General features: G+C 47.3%; 2 protein-coding genes across 3 annotated transcripts; one reads left to right on the forward strand and one right to left on the reverse strand.

Annotated features, from left to right (window-relative positions):
- Positions 1-996: 996 nt before the first annotated feature.
- Positions 997-3284, reverse strand: LOC147050471 (snaclec alboaggregin-A subunit beta'-like). The gene is made up of 6 exons (XM_085922775.1): positions 3093-3284; positions 2918-3021; positions 1940-2174; positions 1763-1866; positions 1555-1631; positions 997-1150 (listed from the first exon to the last, which is right to left on the reverse strand). The coding sequence occupies exons 1-3, from the start codon at positions 3237-3239 to the stop codon at positions 2000-2002; spliced, it is 426 nt and encodes a 141-aa protein (XP_085778901.1). The 5' UTR covers positions 3240-3284; the 3' UTR covers positions 997-1150; positions 1555-1631; positions 1763-1866; positions 1940-1999.
- A 571-nt stretch (positions 3285-3855) lies between these two features.
- On the forward strand, positions 3856-7786 carry prorsd1 (prolyl-tRNA synthetase domain containing 1). 2 transcript variants are annotated; one of them, XM_085922978.1, is made up of 4 exons: positions 3856-4033; positions 5059-5184; positions 6246-6335; positions 6869-7785. In XM_085922978.1, the coding sequence occupies exons 1-4, from the start codon at positions 3953-3955 to the stop codon at positions 7079-7081; spliced, it is 510 nt and encodes a 169-aa protein (XP_085779104.1). In that variant the 5' UTR covers positions 3856-3952; the 3' UTR covers positions 7082-7785. The 2 variants fall into 2 exon arrangements, with proteins under 2 accessions (XP_085779104.1, XP_085779106.1); XM_085922980.1 differs by lacking the exon at positions 3856-4033 and adding an exon at positions 4046-4860 and having other exon boundaries at positions 6869-7786.
- Positions 7787-12544: the final 4758 nt, after the last annotated feature.

The following is a 12544-nucleotide window of genomic DNA, read 5'->3' on the forward strand; positions in this document are numbered from 1 at the left end:
TTCAGGGTGTCCCCTGCCTACTGCCCGATGACGGCTGGGATAGGCTCCAGCACGCCCGCGACCCACCTTAGGACAAAGTGGTACAGAAAATGGATAGATGGATGGATTTTAATATAGTCAAACCTCAGTTTTCGACCACAATCCGTACGACGACACGTGCATGGCCTACGCCAACTAGCCGCGCAGCGCCTGAGCTAAGCAAACGCAGCTTTTTGTACATAGGTGTATAAGTTGGTCACGTTTTTTATCTTGATAATCTGTTGTAAATGTGTATGTAAAGCGACTTTGAGTGTCTGGAAAAGCGCTATACAAAACCAATGTATTATTATTATTATTATTATTATTATTATTACAATTCGTTCCAGAAGGCGGTTCAAGAAGCAAATCGGTCAAATTCCGAATCAATTTTTCCCATCACAAATAATGGAAAACATTTTAATCCGCCCCTCCGTGACCTTATTGTGGTGGAGGGGTTTGCGTGCCCCTATGATCCTAGGAGCCATGTTGTCTGGGGCTTCATGCCCCTGGTAGCATCACCCATGGCAAAAGGGTCCTAGGTGAGGGGCCAGACAAAGCACGGCTCAGAAGACCCCTTATGATGAATAAAATATATGGACCCAGTTTTTCCTCGCCCGGATGCGGGTCACCGGAGCCCCCCTCTGGAACCAGGCCTGTAGGTGGGGCTCGAAGGCGAGCGCCTGGTGGCTGGGTCTTCGCCCATGGGGCCCGGCCAGGCATAGCCAGAAAACGTGGGGCCAAAGGGGTCGGGTGCAAAGTGAACTGGGCGGTGGCCAAAGGCGGGGACCTTGGCAGTCCGATCCCCGGCTGCAGAGGCTGGCGCAAGGGACATGGAATGTCACCTCTCTGGGTAGAAAGGAGCCCGGGCTGGTGTGTAAGACAGAAAGGTTCCGGCTAGACATAGTCGGACTTGCCTCCACACATAGTTTGGGCTCTGGTACAAGCCCTCTCGAGAGGGACTGGACTCTCTTCCACTCTGGAGTTGCCCACGGTGAGAGGCGTCGAGCAGGTGTGGACATACTTATTGCCCCCCCGGCTGGGCGCCTGCACATTGGGGTTCACCCCGGTGAACGAGAGGGTAGCCTCCCTCCGCCTTCGGGTGGGGGGGACAGGTCCTGACTGTTGTTTGTGTCTGTTAGGGTTGAATAGATTAGGTTGATCATATTATTATGTTGGAATGTAATCTGTAATAATTAACCTAAACTTGTCCTGTCTTAACAAAGTAGTAGAACAAAGTGCTAAGATCCTTTGCACTGATCGACCAACTGTAGAAGACGCAATCAAAGTTGTTCTGTCTATGGATGGATGGACAGTTTCCTGGCCTGTCAAATGAAGACCTTTCCTCAGAATTGCAGTTTTTATTTACTCTTCTTTGTCAATTGCAACATCTTTCTTCTGTCATCGTGTTACATTTGGATTATTCTATATTCGTTCTTTTATTTTTATCAGACACATTGATATTTTTGCCTTGAAATTGGCACTTTGGAATTCTTGTCAATGAACTCTTTTCTTCAACTGCCATGATGAGCTACTTACCATAGCTGTTTTCTCACGCCACTCATACATCTTGATGTTCTTCTTCAGTCCCACATAAACATTGTTGTGCATGAGAGCTTGCAGAAGAAGAACAAGTTAGTATCACAAGCGCAGCCAAACTTGACAGAAGTTGTCGCGTTGAGGTCATTGCCATTTGGGGTTTTTTTTGTGCGTCTTCCCGTGAGTGGACACTTGCCAGGTTACCTACCCGTGCGACGCAGTCATCCTCGGCCGCCTGCCAAGTTTTCTTGGTGTTCTCAAAGCGACAGCAGAAATGGCCGTGGAGGAACTCGCCAGGGTCACAGGCAGAAGCTGAAGGCCCAAAGTCAGGGGAAACTTGTGACGGGGCGGTGAAGGTGCAGAAAGAAGCGTCTGTATCACTCACTTTGCACCGGAGTGAGAGCCAGACCGGCGGTCTTGTTGCACGGTTGTCCCTCCTGGCAGCCTACGTGACGGCGCTCCTCTCCTCAGCACGAGGACGGACGACGTGTGGCTTACCGTCGGGCGAGCGTTTGCACATGTACGCCAGGGAGGACTTGCACGAGACCTTTCTCCACTTGCCAGGGTGGATGTTGGTGTGACCGTCTCGGAGGACGTACGCGCAGGACTCCAATTTGGTGCTGTCGGGTCGTGTACAGCCACCGACAAACAAATTCAAGAACAAAGCCGTCAGCGTACGCCTTTTCTTGTGCAGGCGCGCTTAGGGTGCCGTGCTTTGTGCAGGACAGTCGCGCATTTTCATTACATGTTAATGATATTGACAGTCAATCAAATCTGGCATTTATCAAATAGGGGGGAGGGCGTGCAATTCAAACAGGGACGCGGCGATGTGCGCCCACAATGCAAATCAGATTAGCTTCAGAACGCTAGGATGAGACAATGACCAAGAAGCGGAAATGCGGCTACAATGCAGACAGGGAAACTATCTAACCCTGGGTGAAACCAGTGAAAGGCGAGTCTGGGAATGTTGTCTGTGAAGTGTGCTTGAGTCATTTTTACATCACTGACAGAGAGGTGAGTGACTATGACATGAGACGACACGGCAACTTGAGGCACTGTGAAATAGTATGAAATGATGCTGACTGTTTTCTCACATGAGAAAACTCGGGAGAGTTCCATTTAAATACGATACATTTAAGTTTTTGTTTGTAGGTTATTATGTCCTACTGAATCAACCAAATGGCAAAGCATAGTAATGTTTTACGCAAAGGGGCAGAATAGAAACGTTGATCTTTTCAAAAGTTCTTTTAGACTACCTTGATGCATTGGTATCGCACATTGTCCCACACAAATGTAGCCTTGTCCCCCATCTGGTGAATTGGGATCTGGTCACCCTAGGCGCTCCACGATGTGACTTTGTTACCTTGCGGCTTGAACGGGAGCCCAGTTCCTGTGGTTCAGCAGCGTGTTGTCAGACCATTTCAACTCCTTGCCTGACACTTGAGGACACAACTTGTGGTTGCATTCCTGCGGAGACCAATCCCGGTTGTCAACCTAGCACGCGTTCAGCGTCAACAGCCGCTCACGCTTAAACTCACCAGGTTGGAGAGTCCTATCCAGAACGAGCAGGCCCCCATTTTGCCCTTCACAAAGTCTTCCTCGGCTGAGGAGTTGAAGGAGACCAGGTCGCCGCCCTCCAGGACGCAGTGGAAACAAGCTCCCAGCCAACCGTTGGGGTTCACCATCTTGTACCAGCTGGAGCTGAACGCCTCCCATCCAGGACTGCACGAAATGCCTGAGGACACGTTTGGCTGTTAGTCTGACACATCAGTGCAAGACGACGGCGCTCTCGCGTGGTCGCTTGGTAGTAACGCCTTACAAACGCAATATCTGGCAGTCACGCATTCCGTTGAGAGTAGCGCCAACTTGATGGGGATATTTTTGTTACAATTCTACACGTGATAGATAGCGTCCACTTTCAACACGTTGCATGATTGCGAGTCACACACTGGAAGCTTTAAGAAAACGTACAAATTGGTACGCTCGCTCAGCCTCGTTGGGACAGAAATAAACCAAGTTCGATATTATGTATCATGTAATGGTTTCATTTTTAAACTTTGCTCATAGTGCACCGAAAACAGTGTGCGCGCACTCGCCGCTTTGATTGAGGCGGGGGGGCTGTGCGCGGTGCTGGCTGCGTTGGGCGACTCTCCGAACACAACCACCCTCGGTCGGACACGTCAGCCTTACCCCGTTTGGTCCCGTGACTTTCAGACAGAACCTACGGGGTTTCAGGAATTCTCCAGTAGGTGGCAGTATATGACAAAGAGCACTTGACACAAGAGCACAGAAGAAAAAAAACATTGACAGCAACGAAGAAAAAGGAAAGCGGCCGCTGTTTACTGCACGTTGTCTCACGGTCATAGCACATTTATTGGAATAAAAATATCTATTAAAGATGTCCGGGGAGCTGCGAGCAGAATTGGAGAAACATTTGGAGGCTTTAAACATTCAGACGAGCTTCGTGAATCACCCGCCGGTAACAGAGCACACAACATGGAGAGAAAACAACAACAATAAGAAAACCCGTAAAATCTGTGTTTAGAGAAATGCAAAAGTGAAACGAAAATCAAATGAGGAATTGCACGTATGCGTTTGGCATTGTTGAGGAAATCAACAAACGGATTTAGATAGTGAGAACTAAACAGTGGAACTACTAAAAATGCTTACTGTGCTGCCTGCTTACTAACAGCTCAAATCAAATACCTAACTGTCACACTTTTGTGGCAACTGATGCATTAGTGGGAACGCCCAAGTTTAATTCGGGAATTTCGAAGTTTTATTTACGTGCATTTGTTTGCCTAATAATGTCACCTTTTGCTCATTCATCCTCTTTCCAGGGAGACACGCCACGCTGGCACTCTTTAAAGAAAACAAAAATGTTCTGGGGAACACTTATCGATGAGGTCAAATTCTGAAGTTAGTCTGCATTGTTCATGAAATGCAAAGCATAAAATGTTTTGTTTTTCGAAGGAATCTGGCTTTTACGGAAGAGGATTCCTTTGAAAAACAAAACATTTTATGCTTTGCATTTCATGAACAATGCAGACTTTAAAGTCAGAATTCTGAGAAAAAAATGTCAGAATCCTCTCACCCCTCGTTTTTTTTTCTTCACTGGCCCTAATCCTCTTCCGTAGGCTTTTGATTCACAGAGCGGCCAACATTCAAGACCAACGCATTTGTGATGATCTTTCCAAATGTTTCACGAGGTTTTCACAGGCGTTTTACGCGACTTAACTTCTGGGTAGGCTTTCTGCTCGTGGCTTGCAGTCTCCCGCACGGGGTGCCACAGCACCATTTTAAAATGTGAGTGGACGCAAGCGATAGGATAATATGCGGTCGACACATGTAGGACATTTGGATTTGGAATTGTCTGGCAGACTTGCTGAGAGCCAGCTCGCCATGCAGGTTCTGTTCAAATGAGCTTTAAAACATGCCTTTATCAAGCATTCTAACCCAGTAGTGTTTTTTTGTTGATGTTTGTTTTCTTGGTTTCCTTGTGAGGTTTTCACTGTGGAGGAAATGATGCCCCACCTCCAAGATGTGAGTGGCGCCGTCACCAAGAACCTCTTCCTCAAAGACAAGAAGAAGAAAAAATTGTGGTTGGTGTCGACGCGTCACGACCGACAGGTGAGACCTAGAACATTATCCGGTTTCCAACCATGAACGTCATCTTCTCATTCCCTATGCCAGGGGTCGGGAACCTATGGCTCGTGAGCCAGATGTGGCTCTTTTGATGATTGCAAATGGCTCGCAGATAAAACAAAATATTCTCACTTGTTTTAATCCATCCATCGATTTTTCACTGCGCATGTCCTGTTCAGGGCTGCAGGAGCAATTGTCCATTATTTTAATTGAATGATACTGGCCTACGTTTGCCGTTGCTGGGTAAAACAGGTAAACGCCCCCTTTTGAAGCAGGTCTGAGACTGCGTCTGCTCGGTCATTAGCTCAAAGCTAACCCTTCGACGAAGAAGATGGCGAAAAGAAAAAAAGACGACGAGTATCGTACATTTCAGGACAAATGGACCGAAGAATTTGCCTTTGTGGAGAGAGCGGGTTCTGCGGTGTGTCTAATTTGCAATGACAAAATTACATCGTTGAAACGGTCGAATGTAAAGCGGCACTTCGACACGCGCCACGCTACCTACGAAGACCAGCTGATTCTCAAAACTTGGAACGCGCTTCCTGTCACATACCACACACTGCAGCGTGTGAGTATTGCTGTATTGACCATGTTTGGATCTACGTTTGCATGTGATCAGTCATTCGCACATCCTAAAAACATCAAGTCCAACCTATGATCACGTTTAACGGATGAAAGCCTCAACGCTTGCATGAAGGTTAACCTCACCAAGTACCAACCCACCAAATCCATGCAGCACTAGAAGTCACATTAATAATGAGTGTTATAACATTATTTAAAAGAATAAATTCAGAGGCTTATTATACTGACATTTAGTTGAATTCACTTTTAAAATATATGGCTCTCACTGAAATAAATTTCCAAATGTTTTGCTTTCATGGCTCTCTTAGTCAAAAAGGTTCCCGACCCCTGCCTTATGCCCTAGTTATTATTACAGGAATGTGGAGTGGATTCCTGTGTGGTGTCAGCTAGAAAACAAATCTGTGTACAGGTAGCAGGAATTACGCAAGAAGGACCAACTCATGATCCTCTCTGCCCACGTGCAGGTGAACCTGAACATGCTGGCCAAGAAGCTGTCGGTGGGCAGCGGCAACCTTCGCTTTGCGGACGAGGCCACCATGCTGGACAAACTCAAGGTGACGCAACGAGCTAATGACTTAAATATTGTTACAAAAGAATGCCAGAAGTGTCATACACCCTTAAAAATTCAGGGTCCTAGTAGAGTTCTATGAGACAACACACACGCAAAAATTAACTATTACGAAAGTCCATAATTGCGTGGGTAATCATGAACAGTCAAGAAAAATCGTCAACGATGTGGAGTGCTACATTCTGTGCTGTGAACATTCAATCCCCCTTGTTCAATGACACATTACATAATGTGCACTCGTGTGAGCTTTGGCCAGCGAGTTGACACTTGTCACAAGTTGAGCCACCATTTTAAATTTCGTTCATTGAATACAGAGGAAATCAGAAGCTCAGGAAGTAGCTAACTTGCGGTTTCAAACATGTTGGCAAATACATCGTTCCTTATTGCTATATTGTTATTTTTCGGTTTTCAATGATTTGTTTACTAACGAATAGAATAATCCATTGAAAAAATATCGAGTGGTGGCGGCCCCTTCTCCAGACTCAACCTGAAGATGTCATGTTGACGCGTGTGGTTCAGGTGGGTCAGGGATGCGCCACGGCTCTGGCTTTGCTCTTCGACAAGGACTGCAGCGTCACCTTGGTCTTGGACCGAGACCTGCTGGAAGGGGACCACAACATGGTCTACTTCCACCCCATGACCAACAGCGCCACCATGGGGATGAGGCCCCAAGACCTGCTGCACTTCTTCAAAGACACCGGACACGACCCCATTCTGATGGACTTTGAGTAGATGAGAAGAACGCCACTAGACAATTCTGAGACCTGCTGGAAGAAGACCACAACATGGTCTACTTCCACCCCATGACCAACAGCGCCACCATGGCGATGAGGCCCCACGACCTACTGCGCTTCCTCACACGACCCCGTTCTGACGGACTTTGAGTAGACGAGAAGAATGCCGCCAGACAATTCTGTTTTTTGCCTGGAAAGCAAGTAAAGAAGGTGACAATAGAAGACATCAAAGCAGTGGCGGGCTGATGTTTTGCTACATTTGGTTGCTAAATATACAAACCGGATTCAGTTGAAGTTGGGAAATTGTGTAAAATGTAAATAAAAACAAAATACAATGATTTGAAAATCCTTTTCAACCTAGGTTCAATGAAATACACTACAAAAACTACATATTTAATGCTCAAACTCAAACGTTATTTTCTTTTTCAAATAATTAACTTGGAATTTTATGGCTGCAACACGTGCAGTAGAAGTTGGGAAAGGGCATGTTTACCACTTCATTACTTCACCTTTCCTTTTAATAACACTCAATAAAAGTTTTGGAAGAGAGGAGACTAATTCTCCTAGCTTCTCATGTGGAATTCTTTTCCATTCTTGCTTGATGAACCGCTTCAGTTGTCAAAAGTCAAAGTCAGCTTTATTGTCAATATCTTCATGTCAAGACACACAAAGATATCAAAATGATGTTTCCCACTGTCCCACGGGTGATAAGACATATAACACAATACATACATACACTGCTCAAAAAAATTAAAGAAACAGTTTTTTATCAGGGTATGGCATGAATTCAATTCCACTTTTCTGATAAGGTTTTGGTCAGGCACGTGGCAGAGGGGGTTGCTAATCACTTTCACAGCTAATCACAGCTGCATTGGTGTTGATGGAATTAACAACAGGTCCACTAGAGGGGCAACAACGAGATGGTCCCCAAAACAACTGGTTTTACAGGTGGAGGCCATTTCAATCTCCTCCCTCTTGATCTTTTTTAACTGTTTTTCCACAAGTGTTGGCTTTAGCAAGAGTCAATATCACGACTGGAAGCATGAGGTGATTTCTTAACCCTCCTGAAGTTGCACAGATTGTCCAACTCCTCCAGGATGACACATCCATGCGTGCTGTTGCAAGAAGATTTGATGTGTCTCCCAGTACAATCTCCAGAGCATGGAGGAGATTCCAGGAGACAGGCAGTTACTCTAGGAGAGCTGCACAGGGCCGTAAACGGTCCTCATCCCATCAGCAGGACCGATATCCGCTGCTTTTTGCAAGGAGGAACAGGTTGAGCACTGCCCGAGCCCTACAAAATGGCCTTCAGCAGGCTACTGGTATGAATGTTTTTGCCTAAACAGTCAGAAACAGACTTCACGTCGGTGGCCTCAGGGCACGACATCCTGTAGTGTGCCCTATGCTCACTACTCGATTGGCATTTGCCATAGAACACCAGAATTGGCAAGTCCACCACTGGCGCCCTGTGCTTTTCACGGATGAGAGCATCGTTTACCCTAAGCACCTGTGATAGACGTGAAAGGGTCTGAAGAAGCCAAGGAGAGCGCTATGCTGCCTGCAACATCATTCAGCATGACCGGTTCGATGGTGGGTCAGTGATGGTCTGGGGAGGCATTTCCATGGAGGGACAAACAGACCTCTACAGGCTAGAGAACGGCAGTCTGACTGCCATTAGATATCGGGATGAAATCCTATGCTGGTGCAGTAGGTCCTGGGTTCCTCCTGATCCACGACATTCCCGGCCTCATGTGGCAAGAGTATGCAGACAGTATCTGGACGATGAAGGAATTGACACAATTGAATGGCCCTCACAATCACCTGATCTAAACCCGATAGAACACCTTTGGGACATAATGTTTCGGTCCATCAGACGCCGCCAGGTTGCTCGTTAGAGTTTGCAGGAGCTCACTGATGCCCTTAGACAGATCTGGGAGGACATCCCACAAGACACCATCCGTCGTCTCATTAGGAGCATGCCGCGACGTTGTCAAGCATGAATACAAGCATGTGGGGGCTACACAAGAAGAGTTTTGAATTGCAGAAATTGAATTTAGGCAAAATGGACGAGCCTGCCACATCATTTTTTTCTCTTTGATTTTTGGGGTGTCTATATACTGAGCCCTCTGTAGGCGGCAAACTTTTATTTCCATCAAAAGATGTGGCATCCTTTTGTTCCTGGGACATTAAACTGTCCATATCAGTATAGATATCCAACTTTTTTTTTTTCACCATTGAAATCTGTTTTCAAAGTTTTCCTTGAATTTTTTTGAGCAGTGTATATGATTGTAATGAATAAATAAGCGTGATGAATAAATAATAAATAAAAAAACAAATAAATAAATAAATATATAAGTTATGCAACCGTGGGTGGAGGGGGGAGAGAGTTCAGGATCCTAAAGGCCTGGGGGATGAAGCTGTTGGTGAGTCTGGTGGTGCCTCTTCCCAGACGGCAAAAGATCAAACAGTGTGAGCGGGGTGACTCACACCACACACAATCGTGGTTGCCTTACGGGTGAGGCGGGAGGTGTAAATGTCCTTCAGGGAGGAAAGTGAAGCACCAATGACCGTACCAGCTGCGTTCACGATACGCTGCAGGGCCTTCATGTTGTAGTCAGTGCAGCTATCACCCCACACAGCGATACAACTGGAGAGGACGCTCTCAATGGTGCCACGGTAGAATGTGGTCATGATGGCAGGAGGAGCACTTGCTCGCCTGAGTTTCCGCAGAAAGTACAGGCAGCGCTGAGCTGTCTTCGCTAGCGACGCAGCGTTGGTGGTCCAGGAGAGGTCCTCACTGATGTGCACCCCCAGGAATCTGGTCCTGGTCACCCTCTCCACCACAGCACCGTCGAGGGTCAGCGGCAGGTGTTGGGTGTGACCCTTCTGGAATTAAACAACAATCTCCTTGGTCTTGCTGACGTTCAGCAGGAGGTACAATGGTGTTGAATGCAGAACTGAAGTCCACAAACAGCAATCTCACATACGAGTCCCTGTTCTCCAGGTGGGTGAGGGCAGAGTGGAGGGCAGAGCAGACGGCATTCTCAGAGGACCGATTGGCTCGGTACGCAAACTGGAAGGGGTCTATGGTGGGGGCAAGAACAGATCTGACGTGCGCCATGACAAGCCGCTCAAAGCACTTCATGACGATGGGTGTCAGTGCCACAGGGCGGTAGTCATTGAAGAAGGAAGGAGCAGGATTTTTCGGCACATGTATGATGGTGGCAGCCTTGAAACATGACGGGACGATGGCCTGCTGCAGGAAAATGTTAAAGATGTCCGTGAAGACATCCATCAGCTCCTCAGCGCAGTCCTTCAGCGCTCGACCCGGGATGTTGTCCGGGCCCGCCGCCTTACGGGTGTTGATAGCGGCAAGCGTCCTCCTCACGCTAACGCACAGGGGCTGCTCGTTCGGAGGGGGAGGTGTCTTCAAAGGGCAAGTGCTGTTTTAAGCGTCAAAGCGAGCAAAGAAGCGGTTCAGTTCGTTGAGCAGAGGGACGTCGCTCTCACAGCTCTGCGGCGCGGGCTTGTAGTCCGTGATGGTCTGAATGCCTTGCCACAGGCTCCGAGCATCCCTGCTGTCTTTGAAGTGGGCGGTAATCTTGGAAGAGAATGCCTTTTTCGCTTCCTTGATGCCCCGGGACAGGTTCCCCCTAGCCGATCTCACGCCCGCGTCATCCCCAGCCCTGTAGGCTTTGTCTCTGGCCCTCAGCAGCCCGAGGACAGCCCCTGTCAGCCATGGCTTCCAGTTAGCCCGAGTGACGATGTATTTTGTGAGGGTCACATCATCAATGCACTTCGCGAGGTAAGAGGTCACAGAGTCAGCATACTCCTCAATGTCTGTCTGATTGTTGCAAGTGGCTGCCTGCTTAAACATTTCCCAGTCTGTAGTGCCAAAGCAGTCTCGAAGAGCATCAGAGGCCCCCTCAGGCCACACTCTCACCCGCTTGCGAACCGGCCTGGAAGCCCTCACTCTTTGTCTGTACGCGGGCGTAAGCAGAACGGTGACGTGGTCAGAAAGTCCAATGTGGGGGAGGGGGGTGGCCTTGAAAGCTCCTTTATGTGCAGTGTAGACCAGGTCCAGGAAGCTGTCACGTGGCAAATTTAAAGGGTACCTTTGGTCAACCTGTATAATGCAGCCACTGATTTAGTATTCAAGATTCAAGAAGAATTTATTCGCCATGTTTGAGCGTGCCAAACAAGGAATTTTACTTTGTCACATCACAGTCTCTGTTCAACATTTAGGTGACTAACAACACTCAGGACATGTGAAAATGACAAATGACAATATTCTCAGCCATCCCCTTATCTTTAACTCTCATGAAGGCAAACTCAAAACTCCAACTTGGCTTGAGAAACCTTGAGAAGAGATCACAGATGGGAGGGTCCCTCTTCCAGGATGACCAGGCTGAAATGGATGCAGAGAAGACACATACACAACAGTGTAGACAATCCAAAAAGGTGTGGAGAGCAGGATGTTATTGCACAGCAATGACTCTGAGACTCCAAGAATGGTGTGGAGAGCAGGATGTTATTGCACAGCAATGACTCTGAGACTCTAAGAGTGGTGTGAGTTCATCAGAGCTACAGCCTGGGGGAAGAAGCTGTCTCTACAAAGTAAATGTACAATATCAAAAAAGAAATAACACAACACCTCTTAGGGACAAGAGATATATTTAGCCTGAAACATTGCCGTTTGACCGGCACTTTTGCTGCCTGGGGAAGAAAAATGGCGCGCCGGATATGACGTCACAGGGTTGATTCCGTTTTGGGGCGCCCCAATCAGGCCTATATACTACCTTTATAAGAAATCGATTATGTTGAAATATAAGGGTAATGTGAGGAATGATGTAGGAATAAATGAATACGACGATTAGATGTTCTGTAGAAAAGGTTGTGCCCCCCCCCCCCCCTTCCCCACTGGCAAAGCTATCCGGCTGCCTTGCGAGCTCGAGGCAGGGACAAGTATTCTAGTATGGAGGGATGAGAATTTTCCGTGGATCATGTAAATCCGTTGAGAAAATATTGTTTTTTATATATGGCTAGCTGGCCGGGTAACGTTAGCCTCGGCGACTCTCGCGGGCATTCCCCCGCCCGCCGCGACAGCCTGTCTCCCCCGCCACGCTACTTTTCCGTGCTTTTTCAAATTTGCCATTCTCATCCCTGTATTATACAAATTAGCTTCCAAACATTTACTTAAAAGACCAATTGATCACAGCCGTTACTAAAATCACTTCACAGGAAACTGACTTCCCTGGCTAAATGCGCTTGCCCGTCATGACGGGAAACCAATGTAATGTAACAATGTTATCAAACCACAATAATCGCGGAGTAATTTATCAAAATCGGGGACAAAAACTGCTTATCACAGATACATACCTGTCTCTGAATGGCAATGTTTTGTCTCTGGGATCTCTTTTCATGACGCTGCTGCCTTTTCGCATCAAAAATTGTTGGCACT

Source organism: Syngnathus leptorhynchus, chromosome 10 (assembly GCF_054491065.1).
Source record: "Syngnathus leptorhynchus isolate UIUO chromosome 10, UIUO_Slep, whole genome shotgun sequence".
Taxonomy (NCBI): Eukaryota; Metazoa; Chordata; class Actinopteri; order Syngnathiformes; family Syngnathidae; genus Syngnathus; species Syngnathus leptorhynchus.

What these genes read in the sequence shown, in the direction of transcription:
- prorsd1 (XM_085922978.1), top strand. Translation starts at nt 3,953, where the DNA reads ATGTCCGGGGAGCTGCGAGCAGAATTGGAGAAACATTTGGAGGCTTTA. An exon ending in CGACGCGTCACGACCGACAG is followed by an intron (nt 5,185 to 6,245) that starts GTGAGACCTAGA and finishes GCCCACGTGCAG; the next exon opens with GTGAACCTGAACATGCTGGC. An exon ending in CCATGCTGGACAAACTCAAG is followed by an intron (nt 6,336 to 6,868) that starts GTGACGCAACGA and finishes CGTGTGGTTCAG; the next exon opens with GTGGGTCAGGGATGCGCCAC.
- LOC147050471 (XM_085922775.1), bottom strand. Translation starts at nt 3,239, where the DNA reads ATGGTGAACCCCAACGGTTGGCTGGGAGCTTGTTTCCACTGCGTCCTG. An exon ending in GGATAGGACTCTCCAACCTG is followed by an intron (nt 3,022 to 3,092) that starts GTGAGTTTAAGC and finishes TGGTCTCCGCAG; the next exon opens with GAATGCAACCACAAGTTGTG. An exon ending in GCTCCCGTTCAAGCCGCAAG is followed by an intron (nt 2,175 to 2,917) that starts GTAACAAAGTCA and finishes ACGACCCGACAG; the next exon opens with CACCAAATTGGAGTCCTGCG.